This window comes from Akebia trifoliata, chromosome 7, assembly GCF_017979445.1.
Source record: "Akebia trifoliata isolate Shusen 1 chromosome 7, ASM1797944v1, whole genome shotgun sequence".
NCBI lineage: Eukaryota > Viridiplantae > Streptophyta > Magnoliopsida > Ranunculales > Lardizabalaceae > Akebia > Akebia trifoliata.
Genome location: NC_141381.1, coordinates 11,645,642 through 11,659,201, shown reverse-complemented (window position 1 = coordinate 11,659,201; position 13,560 = coordinate 11,645,642). Strand labels below are relative to the sequence as shown.

Below are 13,560 nucleotides of genomic sequence, written 5' to 3'. Positions count from 1 at the left end.
AGAGAGTCATTCCAAGCATAGGACAAAGAATAGAAAGTCAACTCTTCCCACCGAACACGTAGCTGTGATATATAGGTAATGACTAAGGAGTCACCTTGCGAAAGGCAGGAAATCTCACGCTCTAAGTTAAAGATCTAGTCGTTGTTTTGACGTTGCGAGTAAATACTCTTTGTAGAATCCCATATCTGTTTTGCTGTTGAGAAGAATATAAAACTAGCCGCTATGTGTGGTTGCATAGATGTAACCAACCAAGAATAGACCACAGAATTATTAGCAAACCAGTGGGAGTAAAAAGTGTCATTTTGTGCAGGTTGTTTGTCTGTCCTTGTGAGGTAACCCATCTTTCCTTTTCCACCAATGAACATTTTAACCAATCGGGCCCTAAGAAAATAATTAGGACCATCTAATTTCACAATGGTAATTTGAATGCCTAGAAAGTCAATTGAATGAGAATGAAAACCATTTGATCCATTACTATTACCGTTGATCAAGGAAGAGGATGTATCGAAGGCCATCAAAGAGTCGTGTTTTTGTTTGAAGAGAGTTCAAATAAAACGAGGGGACGGCTCTCAAAGAGAAACTGATCGCAGCACCCTAAAGGTGACAATGCACGATCGTAAGAAGCGTGAAAGGTGATCAAACACAGTTGTGGATGACCCGAGTAGTCATTAGCTCAATCGTAAGGCACCAAAAAGCAACACTGCAATGAGAACAGCCCCAAACAGCACCCTACTATGATCGCAAGCCTCTGTAGATGTTCAAAAAAGTTATCACCCTCAAATAACAAAACTATTATGATCGCAGGCTTCAAAACAGCAACCTACTGTATCGCGAACCTCTGTGGAGATCAAAAACACGTGTCGCCTACTTCAAAACAACAACCTGTTGTGTCGTAAGCCTCTGTGGAGGTCAAACAATGAGACGTTTGCCTCAATTCTCAGCAAACAGGTGTCGTCTAACCCTGTTCTGTCCAAAAAACTTGTCGCAAGGCTCTGCTTCTATTGCTACGACTCTTAATAGGGGGTTGCGACACTCCACGATGGCCAAATAGGTTTCACCTGACCTATTCTAACTAAAAAACAATACTCTATTGTTGCTACAATCTTCAACAAGCAATTGCGACAGTGCATGCCTCTGTTGGTTATCAAACAACAGCCCTACTATTGTTGCAACCTCACCATACAGCAACTCTATTATTGCCTACAGCCCTTCACAAAGGTCTGAAGAAAAAAGAACCTTATCACATGGTGCGATTAAGGAGTAGGAAGAACCCATGTAGGGGTGAGATGGTAATCGAGCGCGAGAGGTGTAGTGGAAGTAGTTTTAATGGAGACGAGGATTGACGGAAGTTGTCACAGAGAGGAGGACAATAGAGGCTCTGATACCAAGTTGAATTAAGAAGATTTTAAATTGATTATTAATTAATTAGCCTTAATTAGGCTTTAAAGAAATTACATAATATAATAAGTGGAAAAGACTAAAAAGGACAAATACTAAAATACCTAATAAAACATAATTATTCAACAGATCATAATATTGATAACCTTTTTGAGTCCAAAAGTAGCCCAAAAAGATGCACTTGATAGCACATGAATCCAGTTTATCAAAGCCAAGTTGCAATCATTGAACAAAACACACAACCAAAAGTACGTGGAGGCAAGGTAAACAATGAAGAATCTGGAAAAAGAATAGAATGAGGAGAACGACCATCAAGAACTAACATAGGCATTCTATAAATAAGATGACAAGCAGTAAGAACAACATCACTCCAATATGGTTTAGGAACATTCATCTAAAATAAAAGAGAATGAGCAACTTCCAATAAATGGCGATTTTTTCTTTCAGCAACCCCATTCTGTTGAGGGGTATATTAACAAAATGTCTGATGAATAATTCCTTGAAATGCACAATAAGTGGATAATAACTCCTTATCATATTATTTAGAATTATCAGAACAAAATATTTTCAGAGATACACTAAATTAATTTCTAATCTTAGCATAAAATAAATGAAATATGGAAAACAATTCAAAAAGATTCTTCATTAAATAGAGCCATGTCATTCTTGAAAAATCATCTACAAAGATAACAAAATAACAAAAACCCACTCTGGAGGTAACTCTAATAGGACCCAGACATCAAAATGTACTAAATTAAAAGGACTAGACACACGAGGAATTATTCTAGATAGATAAGAGACATGGTGATGTTTACTTAACTCACAATATAAACTAGAAACATGACTCAAATTGGGAGCCATCTTTTTCAAAGATCACAGAGAAGGGTGACCAAGCGTGTAGTGCCACTGATGTAGTGTAAGAGATGATTGAAGAGCAATTGAACCTCCAGCACCATCTAGATAATAGAGACCACAAGATTCATGCCCCCCACCAATCGTCTTCTTCATCTTTAGATCCTGAAAAATCAGGAAAAGGGATAAAATGTAACTAAGCAAGTAAGGGCTTTAGTTAACTTACTCACAGACATCAAACTAAAAGGAAATTTAAGGACATACAAAACGGAAGACAACAATAAAGAAAGACTAGGAAGTAATAGATCAAACACTTCAGAAGAAGTGTCATCAGCAAGGGTAACAAACTGGGCAAATGAAGAACACTTAAAGGACGAAAACATACCCAAGGAACCTGTCATATGATATGAAGCACCACAATCAATGATCCAAGAAGAAGAAACAAATAATCTGATAGGCCACACATGCTTTACCAAAGTGCGCTAGAGTAGTAGTGTTGGAGGAGGATGCAACAGAGGTATGCGGCTGAACCAATTTAGCATATTCTTCACAGGAAATAGTTACTATCTCAGATATAGGACTTGGTGCAATTGGCTGAGATTGAGTAGTATTAGTGGGAATTTCTTCATAAGATGCCTGGTTAGCCCAAGTTGTGGGCTTACCATGTCAATCCCAAATCAACTATGTGACCATCCAAACCACAATTAGTACACTTAGGTGGTCCCTCGCATCCACGACCATGACCCCCCTTGAATCACACCCTCCATGTCCACTACCACATCATAAACCTCCAGCAACAACTAAAGCTGATTGATTTGTGTTCGAAGATACAACATTACTACAATCACTTATTGCAACCCCTATAACCTAGCAAACACTTTAGTTATGGATGGAATCTCTTGACTTCTTAAAATCTGAGATTTCATAGGTTTAAATTTTGGTTTAAGTCCAGAAAGAAAGTGAGCAACATCAAGATCTTTTCTTTGTCTGTGTTATATCTCTAAATCAATAGGGAGAGACCGATAAACATTGAGTCATTCCAAACATTTTTTAGGGTTGAAAAATAATCAGTTAGACTCTTATCACCTTGCAGCAAAGTAAAATACTCCTATACTAACTGATAATCCGTGAAATATTATTCTCTCCAAAATACATCTTGGATGCTTGAGTCCAAATCTCCATAACCAAGCCATAATTTGAGCATTCTCCAAAACCCATTCTGAATACTTATGAGAGTCAGGTTTAAACCGATCATCCTTCAAATACTTCAATTTCCCTTTGGCAGTGAGGAAAACTTCAACTGATTTAGAACAAGGAATATAATTATTACCATTCAACTTGATAGATGTCATCTAAACACTAGAGAAATCAGATGGTATCATCACATTAGACTTATTCTTTATGCTTCACACACCAACAGATTAATATTCCAGATTTGAGAAAACACAAACTCAAGCACACCCCACATTCATCAAATAGCATATGCGCAACTTACACATTCACAAATAAACCTGAAACCATCATTGAAGACCACAAATAACTCCCACGATCACAAAATAGCACAAGATTTCATTCCATAATAAGCCGAGCAGCAAAAACTTCTCAATATCAGTCCGAACTACACAAAACAGAGCCTACAACCCTTGACACTTGCTGAGACAGTCATCATTCACGCCAAATAGGATAATGAGATTAGGGGTATGGCACCCCTTTGAACCAAACCCTAAGGTTGAAACCCTTATCTAGGGTGTTCAGTCTCTTTTAGAATACCAAAATGAAGAAAAGAAACAATAGAGAGAAGAAGATAGTGGAGAAGAGGAAGAAATTGAAGAAAAATCCAAGATCAATAGACCTACGATACCATGTTATGTAGAGAAAAGAAGAAGACAGATTGGGAGAGAAAAAGAGAGTCTAGAAATCGAACTATTCATGTTCTCCCTTCTCTACTCCTTTAATAATATATTAATAAAGATGAAAGGACAATAATGCCCTTATACATCACATAATAAATAAATAGAATCTAACAATAGGTAAGGAGTTAGGTTACGGATCTCAGAAGGTGTTAGGCACTAAATCCACCCAAAAAAAAAAAAAATTGGACTCTACTACAATCCATTGACTATCTTAAAGGTCAACCCAAATAAACTAGAGTCAATATGCTATCCTAAGGGTGAAGGGGACTTCTCATCATCATTATTTTAAGCGGAGTTGAATGAATCAAAGACTAATGCACATAAATCAGTTTTACACACAACCAAAATAATCTTCACATTGTGCCAATAATGATGTCGAGTCAACTCATCGTCTAACCACGAAACCCGATTTCTTGAAGGTATAGGACCGCCGAGCCTAACCCTATAATTACCCGCTTTGAAAATCTAATTACACACAACCATTAGATCGTCAAGTTATCTATATAAGAAAAAAATGGGGATTTTCCATCGTAGACGTGGACCATTGAGTCTAAATGTGAAGATTTAAATTTTGAAAACTTCAAAGGGGATCAAGGAATCCAAAAAAAATAAAAAAAAATGGAGTTCTTCCCATCCTTAAAAGCTAGAGTTAACTTTATATTAATGAAAAAGAGAAAAGTTGTGAATACCTACAAAGAAAAGCCTAGAGTTAACTTCAAAAAAAGAAAAGTTACATGTTCTATAAAAGAGAAAAGTTTTACTTGCATACTATTTTAGTAATTTATTAAAGTGATTATGAATGCCTACAAAGAATAATTTGTGTCACTTCTATAGCGACACGTTATTCTAGGATAACAATTGTGATGTTTGATTTCTTATGCAACATGGGATGTATAGGAATGCAACATCACTAGGAATCTAGGAAATGTCTTTCAATCTATAATAGAGAACAAGATTTAAAGATAACTTTATAACTGATAGAATTCACTGAAGAACTCATGCACGCTAAATTAGCATAGATGAAGATGACTAGTCAATGATTATTAATAGTATATAGTAGTCAGGAAAGAATGACCAACTTAGTTGACCCATTTATCAAAGTCTTAGTCAATAGCTAACCTGAACCAAGAAATTAGTCACTCAAATACGGCAAAAGTTGGTCATAAAATCAAGAACTAACAATGGGGTTCCATACCAGTGAAGTACCAAATCAATCGTATCTTGACTAAGATGTTCACATCAGTCTTGACCATCAACTATCTGTTATCGTACTCTATTATTGTATATTATATTATGGGTGGGTTGATGATGCAAGTCTAGTATTTCAAGCCTACATCAGTATTTTATTTTGTTTTATTTCATAGTTACTTGAAATCGTTTAAAATTATATATTATTTTAATAAATCTACATTATATTTATAAATGAATTTGTATGATTACTCTTCATATTAGGACTATGATTTAGAAATGTGTGTTTCCTGCTGGGTAACTCCATTGTAACTCACCCTACCAATCATCTTAGTTTCAGAAAGTTCCAATGATCGATGATCGGTTCTAAGATGTTGCAATTTCGGGATCAATAGGTTTATGTGTTGTGAGCGTTAGTAGATGGAGGTAGATTGGTGTATGTTGATAGAGTAGGCTAGTATATTTTTGGTACTGCATGCTAATATTTCTTTCGTTATATATAAATAAGGGGAGTTGTGAGTTATAACTGTTGCTTTTGTTTGTTTGTCATAATTAGTTATACTTGAACTGCAGTACATGGTACCAATATTAGAAAACTGTGGTATTATATGTGTTTAGCATTGTATGAGAAATATCTCACACCTCGAAATTCTAAGACTTAATCCTGGGGATGTAAGGATTTTGGTGCTTGACACATGCAGTCGATGAAATTGCATGTTGCATTGAATTGATCATTCAAGCTTGAAAGATTATGGTTGTCACATACTAAATTCAGCAAGAAACAACATGATAGCCAATTCAAGCTGAGCTGTTTGAATGGCAAGCAATCATGCAAGTATCATTTCCTTTTCCGATGCAAAAGTCTTAATTAATCCTTGGAAAATGTAAATATGTTAAACAAGAAGAAAATATGCACAATTTAATTTATAGATATATTATAAGAAAACAATATAAATTTCACCCCAGGAGAGAGATCAAAACCGATCGCATTCGTCCCGACTCCAGATAAAAGCAAGAGAGGGTGATTCCTCGGAGGTGCCTACATAATATTCACAAAACAGAACAAATAATTAACAAAAAATTAAATAAGGGTCTGCATTATTGTACTGAAAAAGTGGCAGGACAATGGTTTTCATAGGAAAATGTAATTTGCAGGTTTATGATTGTGCATTTCGTAGAAAAAACGTTTCCAACAAAGGTTATATTTTTGCCTTTCATCCTCAAGATTTTATGTTCTTCAGCCCTCAGATATCGAGAACATGATGGGGTTTCAGGGGAGCTTGAAGATGATGGGTTTTGATAAAATACTCAAAATATATATATCATTTTGATATTCGACAAAAATTTCCTGACTCTGTTACAAAACTTTCTTGAATTTATCCGAATTGAACCCCACCGAATAATTAGAATTACCCAATCCGAACCTAAGAATTAAAATAATAAATAAAAAAGTGAGATAAAGTAGATGACCTTGGGAGAAGGAGTGTAGCGCCAAAGAGCGAGTCTCCAATCTGTGTTTGGAACAGAGACATAATGAAGCTCGTCAGCCGTACAGATCAAAGGTTTGCTCGTCTTTCTCTGGTTCGCCTCCTCTTCACTCGCAATGGATGACGAAGAAGAAGAGAGTGCCCTAAGTCTCAACAACCTGGGCGTGGGTCTATACGACGAGGCGATGCGAGACTCTCTGGGGTTGAGATAACATAAGGTCGCTGTTGCTGCAATCTGCAGAGCAGATCGGAAGTCCGATTGAAGGATTTGCATTTCCCTGTCTTTCTTTTTTTTCTTTTTTCTTCTGTTGTTTTGTTCTGTTTTGTTTTTTTTTTACCCTCGGGCGATGTTGTTGTTTTCGTACGGAAAGAGGCCTTGATGGTTGATACGTGGTTTGGTAAAAGAGTAATACTGGCGTGACAAAAGCATTCTACCGTGATTCTCACAATTCTACGTGGCTTAGTATCCACGTCACTCATTTAATGAATCATCAGGCACGTCCTTTTTTATTAAAAAATAAAAATTTGAGTTAAAAGTTAAAAGAACTCTTCTCCTCTTCTCTTTTATCTCTTTTTCTTTTATAGAAACTCAAGATAAATAGCTTGGACGAAATCATCTCCTATCTTCTCCCATTTCTTAGATTGAAGTTTAATCGATCCAAGTGAGTCCGAATCCATCTTCTTCAAGAATGTTAACTGAACCCTAAAGAAAACAAGAAGGATTCATTCTTCTTTTTCATCAAGGTACGACTCTATTGGATTGAACGAACCCTAGAGAAAACAAAAGGGATTCATTCATTCATCTTCAAAATCACTCGATTTCATCTCCATCAATGGCGTTTCTGCTAAATTGTACCATAGATCATCATCACCTCTCTTCTTCTTCTTCTTCAAAATCACTTTATCTCATCTCCATCAATAGAGTCTCTCCCCTAGATCATCACCACCTCTGTTTTCTTCTTCAAGACACAATAAGGTGAGCTTGATTTAGTTTGGATTTTTTATGAGCTCTAAAATATGATGTATCTTGCATTATAAGAGTTATGGTTCTAAGTCCTGAAATGGGTTATATTTGTTTGTTGAGATAATTATGTTGGCATTAAAAAAAAATATGGTAGAATAAGACCCATAATCCTAGTTTTTTTAATGATTATGATTGAGAGACTAGATAGCTCAATTCCTTGGATTCATTTATTTCTTTATTTGGAGAGATATTGAGTGAAAACAGAGTTCAAAAATCCATATGTAATGGTAGTTAGGATTGTTAAATTAATTGATCTAAGAAATGAGTTATATTTAGTTGTTGAGATAATTAATTTTTTTTATAAAAATTTTTTTTGTAAAATAGGGTCCATAGTTGTAATTGCTTGAATAATTATTATAGTGAGATTAGATTGTTCAATATCTTGGATTCATTTGTTTCTCTATTTGGAGATGTTTTGAGTGAAAACAGAGTTCAACAAAACATTTTGTAATGGTAGTTGTGGCACCCCGCCAAACGCTAACACAAAGTCTCATATCAAATCTCGAGGCACTAAGTGGCGCCTCAAAATTTCGGTATGGTTTCATCTGTTTATGTTAGCATTCCAAGGCGGTCAACCTGCACCTGATAAACGACATACAATCATATATATATATATACATATAAAATAGAATACTAGCGAAAGCCTATATACATCTAATAACGTACGAAATATCAGAGTGTGGAAAAATAACCAGAATACAGGATTTTAAAATTTTCCTCACTCTAACAAAAATCCTAACGCTCAGAACAAAATCTATAATACTTTTGGACAAATCGACACTACTAGGGGCTATAACCCCAATACTCACCAAGTGACGAATTCTGACTGTCTGTTTGACCCACCAGATGATTCTTACTGATTTTCTACACCTGCCTCGCCAAGCTTCGGATTTAAAATTAAAAAAAATGGAGAAGGAAAAGGTAAGTAACAATGGTTACCTAGTAAGAAAGCTAACAATTTCTACTAATAACCTCTCCTAACATGAACGAATAAATATACTGAATCATTTAAAAATATGAAAAGTTTTACAAAAGAAACAATGATTAACTTGTACATATAACTAGGGATGAGTAACTAAATATTTTAAAACTCATTACATTGATCAACGGTACCCACTATAGTATTTTCTTTTTATACAAAATTAATTAACCAAATGGAAACATTAAACATGCTTTTCATTTTATATATCAAAATAAGACAATAGATACATATTACATAATGGTGGAGTAGTGAAATTAGAGAGTTAGGATTTATGACTAGATCGCTCGCAGTTGGGATATGATGTTTCATAATAAAGTAGTACTTCCTGATTTTGTGGCTGGTCACAGTTTACCACACTTGTGAGACCATTTATCCGGCTCAGGCTAGTCGTTTGAAGTGACCGTAAGCAATGAGTCTATTTTCGATGTGTCAGAACGTTCAACTACTATAGATTGTTAGTGATCACTGACTAATCATCCTCGTCTATGCCTATCAAGTGTGCATCTGATTCCTAAATATACAAACCATTCGTATTTACCTTTACATTACAAATTCACTAGTAAAGATAGAGAGGAATAAACCCGGATTCCAGTTGTGACTTCACTCTCATACGCGTTCCATACCATGTATGAGCTTGGTGGTTCCTACAGTACATCCCAAGATAGTACACCACTCCGGATGATATGACGTACTATTCCTTCAGGCATTCACAGACTCTTTAACAGCTCACAAAATAGCTATATGAATATATTATTTTCATTTGAAAACAAAAGAGAAATTAATAATGCAAGGTTGAGAATGGATATCCAGTTTCCTATCATGTAATTGTGGTCAGCCGGCTTAAAATAAATAACGGAACGGAAACGTAAACAGCACCTCGCACTAACAAAAAGTAAATAAGCATGCAATCAATAATATTATCCCTGGATATTCGTTCACTAACCTACACACAACATAACAATGTAAAATGCAGACATCACCCCTCGGGTGTGATTCTGACATTTTACTGTTTCATACCCTTTTTTCATTTTTTCAATTTGTACAGTTTTCAATCGCTCAAACAAAATATCCACTTTCTAATATTCATCAACTCAATATGAGTTCATTGAATATTAAATCATGTTTTCAACTATGAAATTTATTTTTCATCAATAACATCATAAAATTTCAAAACTTAGATCAAAATGGGGTTCGAGCATTGCACAAGACCCAATTGACGAAAATAACCCAGTAAGATATCCTACCCACATATATTTTGTTATAAAATACAGTTAAACATATCAAACATGCAAGTTCTGGCGTAAATTTAAAATAACAAATTGAATTCTATATTTTTGGAAACTCACCACAAATTTTTAATAAAATCCTAAATGAAATTTTCACAATTTACGATTACTAATAGAAATTAAAAGTTCCTTATTATCTCTTTGCGAAAGGATCGAAGTACGTGCACAGAAATCGAGATAGGTCAAATTTTGAGGCAGTTGATTTTTGAGCTTGATCTGGTGATTTCGAAGATCTTGATGCCGTCGTCTTTTCTCCCTTCTGCGGCAGAAGACGATTTGATCTCGAAACGGATGAAATCCGAGGTCAAAGTTTCGAAACCCTCGTATATAAATACGACTGATTTTTGACGATACGGGGTGAAAAAGAAAGTGAAACGAAAAAAGGTTGGGTAGGTTTTATAGAGAACGAGGCTGCGGACGTTTCTCCCTTCTACATCGGTCGTCGACGACGAGCGGTTCATGACGAATCTGAAATTGAAAATCAAAGAAAAAATAAATTTAAAAAAAAAGGTCGGCTGGTTTTGATTCATTTAAAATGATGAATAGTGAAAAAAATGAAAATTTTTTATTTATATAAATCTTGGGACGAAATCGATATTTTGCCTATTGTTCCGTTCGACAACAACTTGACTGTCCGGACTTCAAAAATGACGAATCAATATTTTATTTGGTATAATATTTCGTTCTGGATCTAATGGTGTGGTAAATTTCTACAAATTTTGTCTCTAACAAAAATTTACATTTTTTGCCTGAGGTGACCCCTAAAATTGACATCATTTTCGTTTTTGACGATAATTCAACTTTCTGTGCTTCAAAAATGATAAATAAATAATCCATATTTAATAATTTTTCATTACGAACCAAATGGTATAATCAAATCTTAATAATTCTTGTTCTAACAAAAAGTTACTATTTTAGCCTGGTCCGACTCGGTAATCGAGGATTTGCAATGTTTGTGTTTGGACTTGCATTTAAGCGTGCTTACAGGTTAAAGTATGTTTTTCGATCATTTTGAATCTAATGGTGAGGTCAGATTCTACTAAAAATGATCAGAACCATCCTAAAGTTTTACCCCTAAGTCCCACTTTCAGGATTTTCTCAAAATTCTATTATTTATTTTTCTCAGATACTGTAGACACCTCATTTTTGCATCCGCCTGATTAATCAACTCGTCAACCCGGTCGCAAGGATTCCCAATGATGGATGTGTATTCCATTGCTTTACTTTGTTACCAGATTTGTTTCAGAAATCCAGATGAGGTATCTCGAATTGACAAAACCTTAGAAACCACGCTACGCTAGGAAAGTACGACCCCAGAAACATAGAAATCATCATCTTGCAGATAAAAAAGAAGCTTCACGATAAAAATCACTAAAAATTACCAAATTACCAAAATACCCCTAACCTCAAAACAACCCTGGAGCCTACGTTACGCTTAGGAAAACTCATTCGAACACATAAAATGAACAAATCGAACCAAAAAATCATTTCACCAATTTTAACAGAATTTGACAAAATTACGAAAATGCCCCTCATAAAGTTCACAACCATTTCACACAAAAAATTTCATAAATAACAAAAACTAATATTTCCATTGAATTCCTTACGAAAAACGATTCTAAAACATTCTAGAACATTAAAAACCGACTTAAAACGTGAAAAGTCCTCTCCGGGGGCAAAACGGTAATTTCACAATTTTCATGATAAAAAATTTCGAAATTAATAAATAAAATATTAAATAATTAAATTTAAACATTAATGAAATTAATTAAAAGTTGAACCTAAAAAATCGATTAATCGGACTCTCAGGCAAAATTGTTGAGGGTTCGTGGATATTTCTTTAAGGACCCCTCCATTTGGGGGTCCAAAGAATAAAGAAAGAATAGAGGGGGGTTCTCCAAAAATTAAAAGTAAATCAAGCAAGACTGAAGTCAAGGTATTAAAGTCAATCAAGTGAGACTGAAGTCAAAATTAAAGTCAATTAAGCAAGACTGAAGTCAAAATATTAAAAGTCAATCAATTAAGACTAAAGTCAAAACATTAAAAGTCAATCAAATAAGACCAAAAGTCATAATAGAATTATAATTGATTAATAACTCTATCTAATAGAGTTCTAACTTAAAAACAATTCTACCTAAAACAATTCTAATTAAAACGTAATTCTACCTAAAACAAGTCAAACTAAAACACAACTCTAATTAAAAGATCTCTAATTAAACACTAACTCTATCCAAATCAACCCCTAAAAACATCTATAAATAGAGGTGCTCACACCCTATTTTCGTATCAAATCATAAACCTTAAGAGAAGTAGGTCTAGAAGCTCCCCTAGCCCCCCATAAACCCTAGTTTTGGAGTCCCAACTCCTTAGCTAACATCCATCCTTCAATTTTAGTCTAGAAAACACCCAAAGGCCTTCTAAAACACCCCCAAATCCGCAACGAACTTGAAGAGTTCAGATTCAAAAACAAGGAGATACCTTGCCTCGGAGATCCAAAGTCAAATCCGGAAACAGAACGAAGCAAGGGAGCACGGTACAGGAGCTCTTTTTGTCAGATCTGAGGGAACCAAGTCCTTGCCATCGGAAAGGTAAATTTTTATTTTTATTTTATTTTTTTATCTAGGTTTTAGCAATGTAATTTACTTGGGACTTTAGTAGAGACCGGCTTTGGCCGGGCGGGGTTGGTGCCTAACACCTTCCAACCCCGTAACTTGATCCCTGAATTCAGATTTTTTATTTTAGATTAGTTCTTTTTATCCATTTAGAGTCAGTATGGTTCCTAGACTACAATAACTAGGTGGCGACTCCCAAACCTCAAGGGTCAAAAGCGGATCCGCGCACCCGCGGATCGAGGGCGCTTTCAGTGGCGACTCCACTGGGGACATTGAGGATCAAACTTGAAAAACCCCAAGTATGGGAGCATTGTTAAGAGAGACCTAGAATGTTTTTAGTTTGGGTAGTTTTTTTTATTTCATTTTTTTTTTATTTCATTTTTTTTATTATTTCGTTCAATTTTATTTTATTTTTTGATTATTGAGTATGTATTTGGGCTTTGATATCTTGACATAGTATTTGGTATGGTTCGATCAAGCATTATTTATTATTTATATGTCCAATTGAGGGTCATATTAGGGTGATCCTAGATAATGCAAAATTCTGAAAAGTTATTAATGAATTAATGGTTATTGGAGCAGAGAGATTGCTGATTTTTTTTTTGGATTAGGCATACTTCGATCTATCCTCGGACGTTTATCTTGAAAGGGAGATACGCTTTTAATTTGTTTTTATTTGTGGGGGTGTGGTCGATCCTTTGGTTGATAAAATTTTTATTTTTCTTTTTATTTTTATTTTTTTTGTTGATTGGTTTGTTAGTTTGTGTTAATAAGATAATGGTGCTGTCTCTTGACAGCAACCAAAAAACATTAAAAAA

General features: G+C 34.8%; 1 protein-coding gene across 3 annotated transcripts in view; it reads right to left on the bottom strand.

Annotated features, from left to right (window-relative positions):
• Positions 1 to 7,172, bottom strand: part of LOC147398223 (alpha/beta hydrolase family protein) — a 47,000-nt gene extending 39,828 nt beyond the window's left edge. The window contains exons 1-3 of one of the 3 annotated variants that reach the window (XM_086447390.1): positions 6,822 to 6,868; positions 6,313 to 6,390; positions 2,223 to 2,415 (exon numbers count right to left, since the gene is read on the bottom strand). In XM_086447390.1, coding sequence (XP_086303516.1) covers positions 2,223 to 2,240 — 18 coding nt within the window. In that variant the 5' untranslated portion in view covers positions 2,241 to 2,415; positions 6,313 to 6,390; positions 6,822 to 6,868. Of the gene's footprint in view, positions 1 to 2,222; positions 2,416 to 6,312; positions 6,391 to 6,821 lie in introns of all 3 variants that reach the window. The other 2 variants (XM_086447389.1, XM_086447388.1) reach the window with 2 other exon arrangements.
• Between the last annotated feature and the right edge of the window lie 6,388 nt (positions 7,173 to 13,560).